Here is a 20650-nt window from a genome sequence, read left to right on the forward strand (position 1 = left end):
TTATAGTATGTTGTCAAACTACATGGTGTTAGCATTGCAACAGATTGGCCTCACTTTTTTTTATGCGCATTTTTCGACATCAAAGTCCAAAGTTAACATATTTAAAGACTTTTGTTCTTTTTTAATGTGCAGATAGTACAATGGTGTCCAGTGCTTTCAAATGCTTTCCAATATTTATACTGCATCAGTGCTTGGTTTGTATGATAGAATGGTTTGGGTTGGAAGGGACCTTAAAGCCCACCCAGTGCCACCCCCTGCCCTGGGCAGGGACACCTCCCACCAGCCCAGGTTGCTCCAAGCCCCGTCCAACCTGGCCTTGAACCCCTCCAGGGATGGGGCAGCCACAGCTTCTCTGGGCAGCCTGGGCCAGGGGCTCACCGCCCTCACAGCAAAGAATTTCTTCCTGAAATCTAATCTAAATCTCCCCTCTTTCAGTTTAAAACCGTTACCTTTTGTCCTATCACTACGCTCCCTGATAAACCTCCCGTCTTTCCTGTAGGCCCCCCTTTAAGTACTGGAAGGCCACTATAAGGTCCCCCTGGAGTCTCTTCTTCTCCAGGCTGTTTGTAGCTATTTTCAAATTATTAATTTCAGTTATTCACATTGCACCTAATAGATTGCAATGTATATGAGGACTTAACATTCCAGACTCTGAGTCAAAATAACATCAATATCACCACAATGGTATGATGGTAAATAACTAACTATAAAAGTCAACCAGACTAATGAAGGGATTTGGTGTTCGAGTGATAAGTCATGTAGATTAATTTTATTATTTGACGTATAATAAAAATCTACGTTAACATCCATTCTGTATATGATATATGATCATAAAGTATGATACCAGCAATTATCAGAAATGCAGTTAGTTCTGCTGTATTTATTACCTATAAAAGTTTTTACTTGAAAAAATCTTTCCCAGGCCTTCCTGAAGTTTAACTGCAATACGGACTTTGCCTAGCACAATCAGCATAGCTCAGGCGAAGTTACCTTTGAAGCTGTACTTATCAAAGCAGCCTTTTCTTCTTCAAAAGTTTGCAAAGAATAAGGCTGCTGCAGCTGGGTAGTGTTTTGTCAGCAAAATGCATTGACTTTTCTTAAGAGAATTTTTCTCAATTTGGGAAAAGCTTGCTAAGTGTGCTTACAGGCTGCGTCATTCTCTGACTTAATATATCTTTTCATTCCCTTGCATATTGTCTTCATTTGCACTGCCGTCATTTATCAAGAGTAACGCTCTTTGCTTTCTTTTTCTTTGTCTGTTTCTGTGCTTTTTTTACATACTACTCAATGCAGGCAACGCCCTTTGTAGAAGGAACTCCCTTCCTGATCCCATAGGACATGCCTGCTCCACAAAAATCGGTTTTCTTTTAAAGGAGTCTTAAAGAGTAAAGGAAGTATGGAAACATGTATGTGTACACTCATGCATAAAGGCTTCCTGTGTCACACGGAATCCATGCATATTTCACTTGTGCCTTCTTGCCCCTCTCCTCTTCTGTAAGCCAAGATGAAAACTACGCAGGTGGAAGCAATGCCACAGAGACTTTGAATAATTAAGATGTTGATTTCTCTTACTATGACGTACTGTGCACATTCCATAGGTCTTCCATAGGCAGCAACAATAAGAAGACTACTGCATTAGATTTCTCTCCACTACAAGGCTTTCCAGCCCCAGTGGGCATGTTGCTAGAGTCTTTGACAACTTTTTAAGTAAAAATAAAAACAGAGAACAGATAATCTGTGTTTCATGACATGTGATGGGAAAGAAGCGTTTAATTAATCAACAAGAATGCATTACCAAGACAGCAACATATGTTTTACATTATCTGCAAATGCACTGTAAGGTAAGAAATAATTCATGTTGTGCCTGTTCTTGAGGGGGACAACATACTCTCATCCACAGAAATTCAAGGAGAACAGGGTAGGAGGGAAACCTCGAAAGGAGGAACCTCGTAAGAGGCTTAATAATGAAAAATTAAAGTTAGTTGTCTGACACAAGGAAGAGGCTCAAGACAGCAAAAAGATAAGACCTGTTTTGAACATAACCTGCGTTCCTTTTGTTCAGTCATGTTCTGCTTTTGCCTTTTATATCTTTTCAAGTCTTCATTTTGAGGAGTGAAGAATAAATGACTGAGCAATTTGGACAAAACCATCAGCTTAAAATAAGAAGTGTTTGTCTTTCCGTAAGAAGCATTTCCTGTTGTGTAAAATATTTTCTTTGCATTGGCCCAAGGAAGCCAGTGTTATACAGTCCACGTCCTGTTCTTGGTTATTACTTCATTAGGTGTACTGCAGTGGTACTCATGGGCACCAGTGAAAAGAAGTAAAAAGTGTTTTCTACGGCTAAAAACTAGGAAAGGATTTGAATTCTTGATTATTCTGATTGCTTCTTTTTCAAAGGCCACAGATTCCTCATCTGGAAAATGGAGATAGTGATATTTAATTCTTTTGTAAACGTCTGCCGCCAAAAATGTAGCGTAGGACCTTGGTACTGTAGTCTTCATATCTCCTTAAAGTACATGGCAAACGCATATTATAGAAACAGTCCTGCTTCAGAGTCTAGGCTGTGAGAAGCCAGGACTGATAGATGAGACAAGTAAGTTGGCAGGGAAGAGGTGATGAAGCAAGTGAAGTGAACAGGTTGTCTTTCATCAGTAAAAGTCTTGGTTCATCACTCAGCAGACAGCCTTTTCCGATAGATTTGTTTCTGATATGTTATGCTTTTAAATTTGTATTTTCTGGTTCCGTGCTCTGTTACTCCAGCATTGAGCCAATACCAAAGGAAATCTCGATTAATGTAGCGGTGAGTCACTGGCGCGATACGTGTGTTCAGTGGGGACAGACGGAGGTTGTACATTCAACCTTCACTTTGCACTCTCTGACAACCAAGAGCTTCCTTATGCCTTCTTATTGCAGTCACACACATTTTACATTTAGTTCCTCCATTTTCAGAACGGAAGAGACGTTTTTAACAAATAGTTTTACTGTCTTACATTTAAAATGGGCTTTTAATCCTGCCACACTTAACCTATCTAAATATTACAGTTAAATCGACGAATTATTTTTCTCCTATAGCCAGTATTTCTCATCTCTGTCTCGCTTTGCTGTATCCTCCTATATCATGGCACTCACAAGACCTGGCAATCGAAGAATCAATGCCTTTCTAGCTTGTGCTCCCGTACCAGTATTTGGATCCCCAGTTGAGGTCTTCTTAGCACTTCATTCAGCGAAAGGTCAATCCTGGCTTATGTTTTTAGGTGCTAGTGTTTTGCTTTCTTCTCTAATCATAAAAAGGAATGTTACGACATTCCAGTTGGTTGGAGAGGTTGTACGGCTAGATACAGCTTAGGAGAAACAGCAAGGAACAACCAATTCATTTACATCAAGCATAAAAAGGTAGGAATAAATTGTCTGCTTCAGGGATTATGAAATCTTTTTAAGTACTTCAAACAAAGTACAATGAGCATGGGGCAAAGTTGGCAGGCTCCTAGCTGCAGCTGTCAGATCCTGAAAATTAGGGAATCAAATGTTGACACTTAGAAGGCTAGATGGTTCAATTACAAGTGATCCTAGGTAAAGCTGTGATATTTTTAGCTCTTTACACAACACATTGTACTTTCCAGAGTTCAGCGCAGGGCCCCAAGACCCTAGCCTTTCCCAGGGTATCAGAATAGAATAGCATCGTAGCTGTGCTTAGCTACAGTACTTGAAATGAATACGTTTTTGAGAACATGGCATAAAAAGTCCTATCAGTTTGTTAACAGATATGTGAAGTTTGCATGTTCATTTACATAAGGAGTTTAATTTTTTTCGTACAAATGCTCATCCATGCCTACCTACCCCCTTGTAAAACAATATAAAAAATATTTCAATTTGCAAACAGAGCAAACAGTCAGTCTTGGACCATAGATCTTGTCACTTTTCCTCTAAAACTTTGCGGTCCGTCTGAATCCACCAGAAAAAGTTACGTAACTCCAAACTAGGTGGATGGAGTTTTGAGAGAGTAGCTATAAAGGAGCTCACAATTTGAACATTAAATGGTTTAAGCCAGGACCCAGGATGCATTATCCTCTCAGTTTGCTATCTTTCTCTTAACTCTTCGCTCAGGTTCTAGGTACAGTTATATTCCTGTCTGTCAAAGGCTCCTTACGCGTGAAAATAGGAGAGTAGTTGGTAGTCAAGTTGTGAGAACAGAAGTGGCAAATCCGTAGGATTCTTACAGAAGCCAGAAGCTTTTTGCTGTAAGAAGTTAACCATCATTTAAGACAAATGTATGCAGTGATTCAGACAAATCTGAACTGAATTGAATGCTCTTTCAGCACCCACTGGCATGAATAAATCATCCACTTTATTGATCTGTGCATTTTCAGTGATAACTGAAAATGGGTTTTTATTATAAATATTCTGATGGATCCAAATTATTAGTAATGGCTGCTTTAATCCTTCTTTCCTGACCAGCAGCAAGCACTCCTAGAAGAGATATCCTACTTAATGCTAATGAAGAATTTTCCTGATTGATCTGCCCAACGAGCAGGCTGTAGGATACTTTCATTTTAATAGATTGAGGTAATACTGCTCGTATCTTTTAGAAGTTTGTCCTTCTTTGTATGAGTTATTAACTGTACCCAACAGTGGCTGTACTAGCTTAAATTTAGAGCCTCTTAGGAAAAAATACTGAAAATCTGTCATGATCAGGAACTTTTCCTAACTGAATTTTAATACTTTGGACAGTCTGTATCCTGTTAATTGGTCTAGTTAGAAAGTTGAAACATCTGTTCCTCAATTCTTAATAAAAATAGAGAGTCAGCTAATTTCTGTAATTATTGTGCTTATGCAAATAATTTTATTGACAAAACTATTTTATGCATTTTGGAAAAAAATACTTTTTTTACAATGAATAGTTTATTTTCTGTAGTACTTTTGTATGAAGAATATTTGGATTACTATAACACAATCAAATTGATACCGTAATCCAGAAAATGCTATTTTTAAAGATTTGACTCAAAAGCGAGGCATTAATATGGGACTTGCTCTTTTCTGAAAACAAGCTTATCCATTTTCTCCTTTAATGATAATCTTGGAATAAGAACATTGTGCAAATTTATCATGGGGCAAATGTTAGTTTTAAGGAGACGAAATGATGGGCTGATAGGGAAAGCATAAGACTAAGCATTAGAGGAGCTGGGTTTTGATCCCAATTCGGCAATGCACTGAAGCATGTGGACAACACACTCGTGTTCTTTCCTGGAGGGGGGTAACCTGCAAGACTCCGTGTGGTCCTGGAGAAGCCATTTTAATAGCCGTGACTGGATTTTTGTTGTATTTAGAATTGCCATAATACTTACGTACTGCACAAAAGTGTGGTAAGACTTAGTCTAATGATAGCAATCTCTTTCAGACTGTAATAAATGGAGAAGCATAAAGGACTAGCATAGCTGGATTCTTTCAATAAAAATGGAACATAATGCAGGAAATCTGCCCAGGGATGCTAGGTACCTGCACGCTGCAGGACATTAAATGAGAGATCAAAGTGCTGCTTTCATTCACTCTATTTCATAATCTAGATTCCATGCTTGTTACATTACGGTCACCCGTAAAAATAGCCAAGTGAAAAAGCATAATCTTTCCTTGCTTTCATTTGGATAGTTTTTGTATCTCAGGGGGCTGTGGCTGGGCTAGCAAGCGTGGGTCTCCAGGCTTGTTTACTTTAGCTGCTAACTCAGTGCCAGCATTTGGTTCGTGTCCAGTCATTTAATCTTTGAAGCTTAAATAACTATTTGTGTTAAGTTGCTTGAGAAAGAAAAGCTTACTAGGGGACATGGCCATGAATGGTACATCACTGCGGCACTGACGGATCCCTGGGAATTCTGTAGGTTGAGCCTGCTGCGTTTCTGCGCAGGGAGCAGTTGACCTGGTCTATGGGAAAATGCTGCCGCTCAGAAACAGATTCCTTTTGGTTGGTTGACTTTAAAGTGATATGGCTAGACAATGTTGTTCTTTTGCGAACTATTTAAATTATTTAAAAGACCTTTTACCGCAGTAACATACAATTTTTTTATAGCATTTTAAGGGCTTGATTTTTCATCTACATATAGATGGGAGCATGAGATGTATGAAGCTTGAGAAGTAATGCTTATGCAAATGAAAGCACTGGATTTTGCAAGAAGCTTATTTATAATTTTTAGAAACCTATGGAATGATTCTCAGCTTTTAGGCTGAAGAAACCTAATTTTGCCATAAGATCCCTACTAGCTGCTGATTTAAGTGGAGTCAAATCTAGTAAATCCAGATCTGAATTTGGCCCTGGATCTGAGGAAGGCTCCAGTTAGTGAGATTTTGAGGAGCTCATCTCTACTGCGTTTGGAGTCTTTTGATCTCCAAGTAGATGGAAGTCTTGTGAAAATTCTGCCAAACTATTGATTGATTTTCTACAGATGTTATAATTTTGCTGCTGTTGTTTCTATCTTGTCTTACCTTGTTTGCCGCAATAAAAGCGGTGTGAAAGGTTAAGTTTGCTTTTAAAAAGCCAGCGGTTGCAACGAAAGATAGACATCCATCTCCTAAAATGAATAGGTTTCACTTTTCACTGTGAGCAACTTGTAGTTCATTTTGGATTAAATTTTTATATGTAGTCCCAACCTAATCAACTAATAATAGAACATTGGTGGAATCAGTTCTTTAATCAACAAGATTCTTTGACTTCCATTGTAAAATACATTATGCTTTGAATACTGAATATGCAAATACTCTACCTCCCACTCGAGCTATTTTCAAGACCTTAAAAGTAGCTGTAGAAATGAAGAGAATAATAGTTTGCTTTTCATCCTGGGATAAACTGACAGAAAATCGTTCCGATTTGATAGCTGTATGTGGTCACATATTAAGCAAGTTTAATCCTTTACATCAGTCTTTACTATATTCCACTGGTCAAATGAAATATCTCCATCAAGACAGGTGACGGTGCTTCCCTTAAATTTTCCTTGGTTAGTTGGAGAGATTGTATTTATACTTTTATAATTTCTTGAGGATCAGAAAAAACTAGTTATTGTCTGAGGAATAAAAAAAAAAAAGTCTTCTGTATTAACTAAGAGGACATACTTGAATTTGCTATGAAAAAGAATTAATTCTGGTAATGCTATATTGAGCGTGCCAATAATATAACAAAGACAGTGTGACAGTAAGAGAACTGCCTCCGCCGCGCAGTGCTGTGGCTTAGGTGACCTTGTCTATCCTTGTCCTAGGTATTATGCACAATGTAAAATGGTATTCCAAAGCCACACATAGTCCAATCTGCATAGAGCACATTGAGTAATTTGTGGGTTTGTTCTTTCACCAAAAACGTTTATAGCTTTTGGCTTTAAAAATAGTTCTGGAGCATAGCAAGAGAGAAGCAGCTTTGGCCTAGATATTGCACAGGATGGCAGATGAACAGGGTTGATTTCATTTTGGGCATTTTGCCCAGGACACTTTTTATAGAACATACAGTTACTCTGGGGGTTCTTAGGCTGTGGTCACATTGGTTTTTTTGGATTTATTCTTTAGAAGGGAGAGGCATAATTTTGCAAAAAAGAAAAATTAATGTAAATTTCAAAATCCAAGTTCTTCTATGTTTGAGTTTTAAGCTTGTATCATTGGTAGGGGGGCTCCTGTTTTCTCCTTGGGGCTGCCTGCTTTATGCTCGCTCTGCACACGCTGAACCCCTCCTCCTCAAGTAACATCCTGAAGCCTGTTCTTACATCATTTACTCTAATAGATTTTATTTGCTTTCCATCCCTGGGTCTGAATGCATTTTTGAGCTGTGACTGGCGTGTTCCTCACAGCTCACATAAAATATAAGAATAAGAGCTAGGCCTGCTTGACAGATGGAAAACATTAAGGCAAGGAAAAATATTACATGTTTGTTTCAACACCTGATATTTCATATGTTACAAACTGAGCACACGTGGATTCGTATGTAAATTAGCTAAATCTGTTGATCTGTAAGGATATGTATTATTTTGCTTTGTCTTTAATAAAAATATAAATTCTCCAGTACTTTAGATTTTGAGTGAAATATATATTGTATTTCTCTGCTTCTGTGCAAGGACTCTGCTTTTATTTTCCTGTTTTTAAAAACTTGTCCAATTATATCAGTTAGTTCTGCAAGAGTCAAGGGAGTAGAACAACAAATTTTATCTATTGAGAACTAGCATTTCAAAAAAATGCCTTTTTTAGTCTTTTCCCATGCCCTCTTCCAGTTTTTCTGCACTTTCTTATCATGTTTCTCTGTCTGCAAAGCTCTTTGTGGCTACACACGGCTGATCTGGTGCTCTGTTACAAGTGCAAACTACTATTACATTAACTTTTTTATTATCCGTGATTCTCAGAACATTTTGCAAAGAGTAATTACTTTTCCAACTGCCAAATGGTGGTGAGTAAAACCAGGTGATCTCACACATCCCAAATGAGTGAGCGGGGACAGAAAGCAATAGAGCTGGTTTTCTTGCTCTCAGTCAGTGAACAAATGCAGAGCTGAAAATAAATAGAGCCTGGGAATCCTGAATTCCAGTCCTCTGTTCTAAACACTTAATCTTCAATACGCAGTCCAAACAGGATAATTACATTTTCTATAGCAAGTCTGTGATAAGGCCCTTCTTTGCTTTAAGTTAAATGATATTTCTGTTCTCTCTCATTCCAGTTTAAACACTATGTTAATAAGCTCCGGAGCAAGAACACATTTTATAAAAAGAAGCGCCTGGAAATAGCAGAAATTACAGCTGAGTATGGTATCCTCCAGAGGACGGAAGAACTTCTAAAACAGCGCCACGAGGCTATTCAGCAGCAGTTGGTAATACAAGCATTTACTGCTCCCACGGCCCATCACCCTTCCTTCCCTGATAACAGCTGTAGAATAAGATGGATGTTGTTTTGTTAGATTCTAATGTATATCACCCTCAGCTCTCCTGCTGTCCTTGGTAAAAGAGTCATTAGGGTATAGAATTTATTTTTGTCTGCGACTATGCTAAGCTGCTGTACTTTCTGTTCAGCAACTGTTTCTTACAGGCGGTCACGACTGTTTTGCAGTTTCTTTTTAGACTGAGGGGCTTGACCCTGCTTTCTAAAGTCAATGGTAAATCTTCACTAACTCCAGTTAGAGCAAGGCTGGATACTTAAATTAGTTTTTGGTATCCACATACGCTCTGACAATTATCAACAGCAAGTAGGCTTCAAGTTACTGCTGCAAAATACATAGGAAAAGTATTTAAGAAAAGAGCAGTCAGGAAGGAAACATTCTAACCTCAGAATATTTAGAAGAAAATGTGTTTCACAGTAAGTGAAAAATTTAAAAGTGGATGAATGCTTTTTCTAAGCCAGAACAGCAGGAGAAGGATTTCAGCTAAGCATAGCTGTAAGCGTCCAAGGAATATGCATGCATCCCAAATGCAAAGACATTCCCTTTTTAGTTCACAAAAATCTACTGCTGTATTTTCTTCCAATACCAATATTCTTGTTCTTAAAATATTTTAGGTTTATTTACTTTGGTTTTTTTATATGTACATATTTTGCATTTTTAAACATGAAAGTATTTGCCTTATTAAAATAAAATTGAAAGTGTGAAAATACATGGGGTAGGCTTTGGAAAGATACACGTGGATGCAGTGGATGATGTCATGTTGTTTCAAGACGGCATTCATTGTTTAATTAAAAATAAACCCAGAACTGCTGCCTGGGTAGAAAGAAGCACTGAAGCAGTGGGCTCAGAGCTTTTTCTCGTGATTGCTACTCAGCGAGAAGGAAGGTGTGTGGATGTGTCTTTTCACAGCAGGATAACTCACGTCCACTCCTTGTCTCACAGGAAAACAGCAGAGACAAAGCACTCGAAGTTTTTCTGTGAAGTGGCTACACGTGGTCAACAGTGCGTTCTCGTTCAAGTCTGACCTTTTCTAAACTACCCTGTAGTAAAACTACGGAGCTTTGAGTTCATAAAGTTCTTACCACCAGATGACAACACACACGCTTTTTCCCCATAGAATCAAATATACCTTTTCTCGCCCTGGGCATAACGCCCTGTCAGACTACGCGCTGCCGTTAACGTCTACAGAATGCTCCCGTTGTGGTAGCGGTTGCTATGAGTAGAGACAAATATTTTCTTAAACATATGGTTGTAAAAGGTTTTTGAGGATAACGGACTTGGAGTTCATGGATATATGGTGCTTTTAAGAATGGATGTTCCACTTTTTAGCAAATTGTAGATGCTTTAATCAACGCTTAGCTTTCAGATTACAGAAAATACCCTCCTTACATCCTTAATGAGCAAGCATTGCTAAAGACCATTACATCAACATGTAATTAAATGTAAAGTTTATGTAATGTAATGCTAGAACTTGATAAGATGGTATTAGTATTTATATAATGAATAGAATACTTACTTAGTTTTCCTTGACAGTTGTTTAAAAAAATATTTAGCTATATCTTCAGATTAAGCATCTGGATTTTACATATTGAATTTCTTCAGAGCCTGACCTAAAGCCCACTTGACTTTGTGGAGACTTTCTGTTAATGTCATTGGGCACTGGATGACCGGATACTGTATTTACAGGAAGTTGTTATTTTCCTACTGTACAGGCACTAGATAAAAAGTTAGTTGGTCTGGCAGCTAGAGTATTAATCACTTTTAAAACAAATTGATTGGAGTACTTACCTTTTCTGCTTTCTTACAATATTTTGGCTCAATGAGGGAATTTGCGCTGTTACCTGATTAACAGACTCACATTCAGCATTTATTTTTTTGTGCCTGCAGCAATCTATTGAAGACAAGAAAGGCATTTCTGGATATAGTTACACCCAGGAGGAGCTGGAAAGAGTATCTGCAGTAAAGAGTGAAATGGATGAAATGAAAGGCCGAACACTAGATAACATGTCTGAAATGGTGAGTTTTGTCTTCAGCTATTGTATTTCCTCAGTGTATAAACACAAGCTTAATGTTTTTGTTTGGGTTTTTAATCTTCTTTTAATCTATGGTTTTATATATACATATATATGTGTATATATATTAAAAAACAATTCAAACAGTATACATCTGCAAAGGTAATCTTGAAACAGTTTACTAAAATGGGTATTCTTGCACATTATTTGAAAGAGATGAATGGTTTGAATCTTTAACAGAATCTTTTTGTAAAATGCTTGTAAATCACTGGAGTTAAGCGTTTGTTAAAAAAAAATACTTCGTATGCCTAAAGAGCTAAATATCTTGTCTTTTTTCTCTGCAGCCTAATTTTTAATTGCCCTTAGATCTCTTGTGTTTTTATTTAACTTCCCACATAGCCATAGAAGCAAGACAGAATTTGAATTTCTAATTTGAAAATATTATAAAAGAGCAAAAAGCAAAATAGCATTCTTTGAAATCATTAGGGCACTTCTAAAATAAAGTGGTATAATTAAAACAGGATGACTCTCAAATAGAAAGCTGGATCGAATTTGAATTTTCAGTATAAATAAGTGACTCTATTTTAGCATTTTCAAACTTTACTTAACCTATGCAGGGTATTTTTGGTATTTGTTTTCTTAAGGATTTCTCCCTTTCTCTCAGTCCACCTCTATGCAACTCCTTCATTTTCCCCTTCTCCTTAAGCTTTTTAGGTGTCTGGGACGTAGGCTGTCTTCTGGACTTCTCTATGATGTTCTCAGTTAAAAAAATGGGAGCAGAATTTGTCTCATTTGTGGTAATGACCCCACTGCAATATGGGCTCTTTCCCTTTGTTAAATCGGCCTGAACTTGTGTTATATTAGATGCAGTCCAGGCTTCATCACAGGTTTTGTTCTCTCTATGTTTTGGTTTTCTTCTCTTTCTTTTCACATTCCTAATTATATAAATGTACTATTAGTATCATAGTGTTAATGTAGAGTATTTTGTCCCTCTGTCAGGTGAAAAAACTCAACACTATGGTGGCAGAGAAGAAGGCAAGCCTAGCTCCTGTTATCAAAGAACTGAGACAGTTGCGTCAGAAGTGCCAGGTTAGTAGAAACACTTCTCTCATTCTATGTAAATAAAGTCAGAAACACAAATGAGTCTGATTTACAGCTCTCTGCAGCGCTGTACAAGGACACAATCAACTCTTAAGGATAGCTGGAAATAGCAGAATGGGTCGACAGTGATTTCCAACAGGCAACCTGTAAAAGCCTGGAATTCGTAAAAGCTGACAGTGCAGGCACAAAATCAGGCTGAAAATGTTGTCCTTTATAGCAATTAAAAAAAATCACTACACCAGGGGAAAATTTAAAAAAAACGCCATCATTCATAACTATAGGAAAGTTAGTTTTCAAGTTGGTTTCAGAGGCTTTTCTGCATCTCAGCACTAATGATCTCAACTAACACTCTTCTTTTTAAATGCATTGCAAATACTGTCTCATCCAAACAGTTGAATACATTGATCCAAGGCCTATATTAGTCTGTAGGAATGACAGATTTATCTATTTGTTTTCAGAATTTTATAGAGAGCTGAAAAAAAAAAGCCATTCAGGTCCACAGCTGCTATAAGTTGGCTCATTACCATAGAAGTAAATAGAGCTATCCATTTATCTGTCAACTGAATTTCCAGAAAACTTGTAATAGTTCTATTAAAAGAATAGTTCTCTTAATACTTGTAATAGTTCTGTTAAAAGTGTCAGCAAATGAAATCCAGCTAAGGTGTTTGTTGTGTACAATTAGAAAGCTGGCTCTTCATAGGTAGCGAATACATTAATCCTTTCTTCATCTCCGTTTTTATAATCGTTTTTCCTTCTTGCAAACACTGCCCTATTAACCTACCGCATTAAAGCTATGGATGTGGCTGTAAAGAGGAAATTTGCATGCTATGTTGTGGTGTATACAGCTGATCCTCCAGTATGCGAGTGGAGGCTAGTGGCTTCCCCGTGTGTAATAATACCCGTGTGCCCGCGAGGTTTATGTAAGTGTCTGTGAGTGTGCCAGTAGCTGAGGTCGATGTGTGAGACCGACAAGAACACAGTCTGCCTGAATGTCACGTGTCAGTCAACTGAAGAGTTCATTTATGTACCCTTTTGCCCTTTTCACATAAGGAATTAACTCAAGAATGTGATGAAAAAAAAATCCAATACGACAGTTGTGCAGCGGGGTTAGAGAGCAATCGCTCTACGCTGGAACAGGTAAGATGGTGGCTTGTTCCTGCTTATTAATAAAGCTGCGCAACATGTTAATCACTTGGGTACAATATTTTCCCTGCCTTCCCTCTGGATATGGAAAGTACAAATCCACTTCAGGTGGAAATGAGTCAGTGGTGATCCACTACTATGCAAATCATGCCCGAAGCTGCTGCGGAGCAGCCGCACTCGCACACATCTGCTCTGAATAGCAGCAAGTGAACCCGGTGGTACATCGGTCCATCCACCGATGTCCGGCTTCAATCAGCAAGGATATTGTAAAAGAAGATGCACCTGCCAGAAATCCTGCTGACCTAGATAGTATCTGTTAGGAAAGAATTTGACCATAAAATAAGGATTAACTTATTAAGACAAATCTTTATATGCGTTTAGCAGATTCATTAAATGAGCAACCAATCCAATGGATAATAAATACACTGAAATTGATGGCAAGGATACCTCATTAAATGTCACTGTCTTGTATTCTTGAATACAACAGTTTTTTACAAATACAATCATACAGGTACAGCTAAGAGCTTGTATGTATGTAGTTTATGCGTTGCTTGAACTATAGCACTTTTAGGAAGGGAGGTACTTAAACCAGCACGATCCTTTAAGGTGTGGACAGTATTAATATGTTTATATGAATCTGCTTTATCTCACCAGATCACCTTCTGTGAATTTTGTCCGGACTTGATTTTTCAAGGCCTTGCCCGTGTAAGGAATATATTTCAAAATAAAAAAGGCGTACATTTAAAGTGTGGGAGGATACATAGATAATTCTTTTCCTGCACTAAAAGTACCTTTGTATGGCTTAGTCCAAGCAAAATAAAAAGAATCCACAGACGAACCTACTGTGAAGTAGACCTTCCATAAGAACTATTTTACAATAGCAATCAAGGCTTTTTTTCTGGCAGACAAATCTTAGCAATTTTCTAATGCATGATGACAATCACATGCACTGATTAAGCTGGACGCAACTGTCAGCAAACTCTTGCAGCTGAACAGTAGAATTCAGTTTTCCAGCTGATGGTCTGAAAATCCCATGGTGACAGAGCTTTGGAGTTGACAACTGCGACCCTGAGTGCATGAATTCCATTTGGATTATTAGGTTTTTTTGGTAGGGACCATTTAGAGATGGGACTAACCCACTATCTCCATACTCATCAACATAATTATTGATTGCTAATTAACATACTATTAGTATGTCTGTAGCTTCTAACATACATTTTGCAGATGTTCCAGGAGATGCTTATTCACAACTGTATTTAGCGCTTAAGATGTGCTTGGGAACAAGAGCCTTGGCAGCACTTGTGAAGTGTCTGTTAGAAGTCCGTCATATTAATAAACACCTATTAACAGTCATTTAGCATCTCTAACGGTGACTGAAGCTGCAAATCTAAAAAAAATCAGTTGTCTTTCACTTTATAATTTGGAGTTTACAGAAGTCTTTTTTAGAAACATTTAAGAAATTATCAATTCAGTATTATGCCCGTTTCAATTACTGACTGTCATGGTTTAGATAGCAACACAGGGCATCTCCTGTGGCCTTTCAGTTACGATGTCCTTTAAAATTTTATTCTTATACTACAGGAAGTGAAAGGACTTTTTGAAGAGTGTGCTCAGGAAGAAAGCAACTACCATTATATTAACTGCATGAAAAGGGTAAGATCACAAGAGGGACCAAATTGTTCATTGGGACATGAAATAGGAATTATAATTATATTTTTTAATAATGTATTTCTTTATAGAATCTAGAAATACAGCTGCAGCGTGCTAAAGAAGAAATGAAGGCGTACGTCTCCCCAGACCCACAGGAGAGACGGAAGGCAATTAGGTAATATATTAACATGTTTTCTTTGTGTTAACTTGGGGACATTCATAAACTGAAGTTGAAGTTAGGAATTTTCTCACTGGCATTTGAACTGGAGGAGTTCACCTGATAAATTTAGAAACACTATAATAATCTAAAAATAAGTATCTCGAATTCCAGTATATACTGCTGTAAACCTATGAGTTCTCTCAGACATACCAAAAGATTTTCCCTTCCTGCTGGAGATTATAGGCCCCAGATAGCGGTTTTGACTTGCAGCCCCTGTTGGCACAAGCTCAGAGAAGCTGTGCTTCGCTACGTCCTGCAGGAAGTGTGGCTCTACCAGACACAATGCCTCTGCCAAGGTTCCCCCTGAGACTCCAGCATGCAGAAGGTCTACCACCTCTCAGAGAGCAGCCTTATGCTGCCCTCCAGATTCTGGGCATTTCTTGGAAATCTTTCAGATGTAATAGCTATGACCATCACTGATCCAGGAACGGAGGAGTGCATATACTTGTCCTAAACGGATTTTGGTTTGGTCCTATTTGCAGTTCTTACTGGAGGTCGAATGAATACTGTTCTGCACCATCACACTAACCTTTGTCTTTACACTCAATTTAATTCACTCCAATATAAAGACAGTTTCTTCATCCTGTGAGTTTTTTCAGGATGCCTTGCCTTTGCCTGCTAGGGAGAGAAGCAGAAAAGGTTACGAATTGAGCTGATGATTTTTTTTGGTGCAGTTTTCCATTTTAAACGATGCAGTCCTCCCAAAGATTGAAATGTTCTCTGAGAACGAGATATTTTGGATTAATTATCTGTGCTAAGAAGTCTAAACATTACCATGTCATACAGAGTTTTTTGCACTTTACTGTATACTAAATATTTCTGTAAAAGTATCCAGTTTAAAATTTTGTATATGTTCAATCTTCAGGCAGTAAAGTCAACAAGCTGGTTCATCAAAATTAAACATCAGGAAAATCCCAAACAAAACGTTTATAATTTTCATTTGGTCAAACTGTCGAAATTTTATTCTGTTTTTTATTCTTCGTAATTACTTTTTCAAAATTCCAGAATTCTGTATAAAATAGAAATTTTGTTTTCTAGTGAGTTTTATCTTTGACCCCAAAAAAATTTCTTAGATCCTAGCTGCCAGCAAAATAAACAAACTTAAATTGTTGTCACTAGTTTTACAAAGTGGTCTTTGGCTTTCACACCATAGTATCTATCGGTCAGGAAAATATTTATCAAAACGGTAGTTTTAAAATTCCTGTTTGCTGGGCTTGATCAAGGGTCTTTTTGTTTAATTTTTTAATGAATGCAATAAGTGAAAAACACTCTCATGTTTTGAAAGCAGGATTGCGTCTCCTTAAAGGTGTAGTCATTGCTGTACCAAGCGGTCCCCACCGAGTAGATAAGTTTTAGTTCAGAGCAGAGGGGGCATCAGCTCTGCCTTACACCTCCCCATCTCACAGTCTGCATCAATCACCATTCCCACAGCTTGCTTAATTTCTTGGGCTTTAAAAAGCCACAGCAATAGAGTTCTCTGATGTGAGGCCTTTTCCTAGATTTCTGCATTTGTATGTCAGAGACAGGACAGATTGTTGCTTGAGATCTGTGTAATCTTTCATGTCGGAGCTGTGGTTCACATACAGGCTTCTGTACAATGTGCCAAAATGCTTCACAGAATTGTCCCATTCACAAAACAATTTAAAAATATGACTGAGTGGCAAAGCAAAGATAGAACTGCTTAATTCGATAATTAATAATAACTCTACATTCCATTTGAAAGCTTCACATCCAACATGCTGACATCACAACAGGAAAAGAGACACAGTAGTTCCTGTCACTTCTTAAAGGAGATGGAAGAATAAATTAATTTCCCAAGATACCTGTCCTCTTAGGATTTTTTACCTTTCAGAATAATTTCTGGACCTTTCTGTTGTAGTGGCGGCAACAAGGGAAGTACCATTAGTTGGTAGTATACGTAATCAAATGTCATTCAGATTCACCAGAGGCAATTTTTTCACTCATTGCAAAGTGGAGTAAAAAAAGGCAGTAGCTGGCCACTAAGATGTTTATGGGCTCTGGAATGGGGCCGTTGACAGGGATAGCATTGTGTCAAACCGAGGGAGAAAACTCCAGGGATTCCCTCAGGAGACACTGAGAGATGAGGTCTTCTTTCTCCATCAGATCTCTCATGAACTAGAAGTTGTCCCAATGCACGTTGCGCTGGTATCAGTGGAGCAGCATCTCCCGCGGTTCTAGAACATGAGGCAGCAGTCGCTAGGAAATGAAGGGCTAGATTAATATCCATCACAGAGACCTTCTGCAAGGATCTAAGGCACGAAAATATTTAAACACTATGTGGCAAATAATGTAGGAAAAATAAGAGTAAGAAAAGATTCAAAACTACTAATGTTAGGGTGGGAGAAGAAAAGGACGATGAGATAAATGTAAGTGGAGCCTGAGAAGCCTCTTACTCCATCTCACAAAATAATGGAAGGCTGTAGAAAAGAAAAGACTCGTCTAATGAAAGACGATGAAACAGCAAAATTAAGCAGAAGGATGAAAAGAGAAGTGGCTGTGAGAAAAATCTTAGTGATGATGTGAATATTCATTAGTATGAAAGGCAAGAGAGCTCGGCCAAGCAGCTGAGGAAATGTGGTCAGGCAGCAGGCACTGTCCTTTTATGGCCTCGCAGGGAAGGGGAGGGTCTGAGTTTATTCACAGATGCTGAGCAAAAAAACTGCTCCAACTCCAATACTTGTGAAATGAGCATCCACAATGTGAGTAGTCACATAGACGAGCCGTCAAAGCCAAATGCTGGAATTAAGCGTGAGCCCAGCTATGTAATTCCAGGTATGGCGAGGAGAATGTGGAGGGAGCATTACCACTCTCTCCACGGTCCCTGCTTCCCTTGCTGACTGCGGGCACAGAAGCTGGGGAAATTATCCCTCTCGCAGTGACTATACACATTTTTGACCTTCTGTAAGAGGTCACAGACCCGTCACATGTAAATGAATTACAACGAAGTACAATATAGACATCTTTGCAAAATATAAAATGAGAGGATAAAATTTTTTTCTAGATGTTCTTTTAGAATGCGAATGTATTTTTCAGCAGTCGCTGGAATGTAAACGGAGTAAAAATGAACCGTAAATAGAACAGCACTTTCCTAACAACATATTGAACAAAAAATGTCTTAATTCTGCCCCTCTTTATTGAATATAAACTCTCTGTTCCGTGGAGTCACTTCTTAGGAATGTGAAAAGTTAATTTTCTTCTCTAAAAATAGAAAGTTGTGGGGTTTTTAATGAAGTTATTAAGTTGCATTCTTTCCAGTCATCATTATAAATAGTAAAGAAAAACCTTATTAGGAAAGACATCTAATCTTCTGATGATTACTTTGAAAACTCTACTTAAAAAGTATGTTCTTAAGGTCAAATGTGCGTGAACATGTGCTGTGTGCCGGTGGAAATAAGAAGATTCCCTGTGGTTTTGCATCTCCTTGGTTTGATGAGGATTGCTAGGGATGGGCTGTGCGGCACGGCACTTGGAGCAGCCTCAGGATTGCTCTGATTTGTTCTAGCTAGAATTGTCCGAGAGTGAGAGGTCCTAAAATGATCCAGCTTCATTCCTTGCACGTCCATTCTGCAGGGAGTATGGCAGGCAGGACCAGGTGGCCAGGGGCCCAAGTGCTCCAGTCGAAAGCCTGGAGTACTTAGCAGACGTGGAAGGAATATAAGAAACACAATGCCTTGGTTCGACACGGCTGCTCACCACGCTCTAGCAAACATTCACGCGCTGTATCGTGAAGGCTGATATTTCTTTCTGGAAATTAGGATTTCTCTATGCAATGTTCTTTTACCCTGAGCGATTTGGAAAGTTCTTTAGATGAGCTGCGTTATTTTCTAGTCCACTAGCAAACTCTCAACCTCTAAGTGTACCTGCTGCACATGAAGTATAATAGCTGATTAATTTTTTTTCAAGTGAATCCCTGAAAAGATTTATTTTTTTTATTATCACGTTTCAAAAAAAATTTAAAACAAGTATATAATAACGTATCTGAATCCTGCTGTTATGCATATTATATTGTCAGGTTTCACGTATCAAGTTTGCATGTCATAAAGCGATCCAGCCACTTGTTACAGACAAAGGTGTACAGCCAAGACTTTTAATAATGAATGTCAACAGTTATGCTTCTAAGCCTATATTTAGGCACCTAAATGCGACGGCTGTTTTCTGAAAGTGAGGAACGCACAGAGGTTCCATTGCAGTCATTGGATTTGTTAAACCTGGGGTGAAATACTATTCCCCTTCGTTCCTGTATTTTCCCACTCATTCTAACGCTACAGTCACGGCAATTAAGGGCTGTGGATTTGTAAACTCTGACGCTTGTACAAATGAGGCCCCTGGCTGACCTCAGAATATCACCAGGATAAATGCATTATTAAAAAGGGATCAAGTACGTCTTATCTTAAATGATCTTGCTCTTGTCTTCAAGCTGGCAGGAGCAGTAATCCTGCCTGCTTCAAAAAGGTAAGAGAACTGATCCAGTCTCACTTTTCCCGACTGCACAACTGAGAGAATCAGAGAGATCTGATCCTTGATCTCAAGGGATATGTCATCCAATGGCAAAAAGGTTTCTTCATGCTTCCTCCCCTATCTCACTTATGAACCTCCCAATGCTTTCATAATTTTCCATGTTTCCATCATTATTCTGTCCTGTTACATAGAACCAAATAAAATCATAATAAAATTATTGTATATTTCCTTTAGAGAACAGTATACACGAATAATCCTTGAACAAGAAAACCTTGGGAAGGTAAGAATAAGCTTTTAACTTGTAAAAACATTGTACAGTTCATATTTCTGTGGGGCTTATTACCAAAGGCTACGGTCAGTCTTTTATAAAAAGCGTATTGCAGCCTACAAAGAAAATTCCATTACTGCTGGCATTGGTAACTAATACCCTGAGAAGAGATCATGCTCGCTCTTCAGGGCTTGATTTCCTGCAGAGGATAGCATGAGCCGCCTGTAAAGGACAGTCAAACAGCTTAACGTGACAGCACATTCCCTGAAAACCATTTGGATAAGAAACTGAAACATGGGCATAACAAACTGTGACAGCTCAGATTTTATGTTGTATATAAAGCAACCCGTTGAAGACAATAAATTTTGAGCCTGTCAGTCTTATCACTGTTACTAAAGGCCAGGGGATCATCAGCGCAGCAGTGTTAAACAAAAGCAGTTGTCCATTTTTAATCTTGTATGAAGCTCAGATCAGCGTGGACGAGGTTAGGCTTACCGATTCACGCTAAACGTCTTTCTTTTATTAGTTTCCTTTTTCTGAGCGCGTCTGTGAGTGATTTGTACAGGTTTGGGCTGCCACTATTAATAATCAGTAGCGGGTTTCATTGTAAAACATTAATTTCATATTTATCCTATCATGATATGAATCCATTGCAGCTCGCAACGTGATACTGCAAGAGCTCTGTATGGAAATGAACTCAGAATTTTAGCATAACTTCTCAAATAGATCAGACGATTATTTAGACAGTTTTAAAACATTGAAATAATTGTCAATCCATACAACGCACATATCTGAGTCCCAGGTGTTACTGCATTTATCACTTGCAAGGAGTGTTATCATCTCGAACAAAATAACATTTCAGTAGCATATGAAGATCCTTGTCATTC

At 38.2% G+C, this 20650-nt stretch overlaps 1 protein-coding gene across 5 annotated transcripts in view; it reads left to right on the forward strand.

Moving 5' to 3' along the window:
• Positions 1-20650, forward strand: part of IFT81 (intraflagellar transport 81) — a 50595-nt gene that overhangs the window by 21276 nt on the left and 8669 nt on the right. For 4 of the 5 annotated variants that reach the window (XR_010073208.1, XR_010073209.1, XR_010073210.1 and 1 more), the window contains 7 exons: positions 8675-8824; positions 10778-10906; positions 11902-11991; positions 13054-13140; positions 14728-14799; positions 14886-14971; positions 19730-19775. Coding sequence is in view for 2 of the 5 variants with exons in the window: in XM_063351538.1 (XP_063207608.1) it covers positions 8675-8824; positions 10778-10906; positions 11902-11991; positions 13054-13140; positions 14728-14799; positions 14886-14971; positions 19730-19775 (660 nt within the window). In the remaining 3 variants the exon portion in view is untranslated. The remainder of the gene's footprint in view (positions 1-8674; positions 8825-10777; positions 10907-11901; positions 11992-13053; positions 13141-14727; positions 14800-14885; positions 14972-19729; positions 19776-20650) is intronic. The other variant, XM_063351539.1, reaches the window with a different exon arrangement.

The sequence above is a fragment of the Chroicocephalus ridibundus genome, chromosome 13 (genome assembly GCF_963924245.1).
Source record: "Chroicocephalus ridibundus chromosome 13, bChrRid1.1, whole genome shotgun sequence".
NCBI lineage: Eukaryota > Metazoa > Chordata > Aves > Charadriiformes > Laridae > Chroicocephalus > Chroicocephalus ridibundus.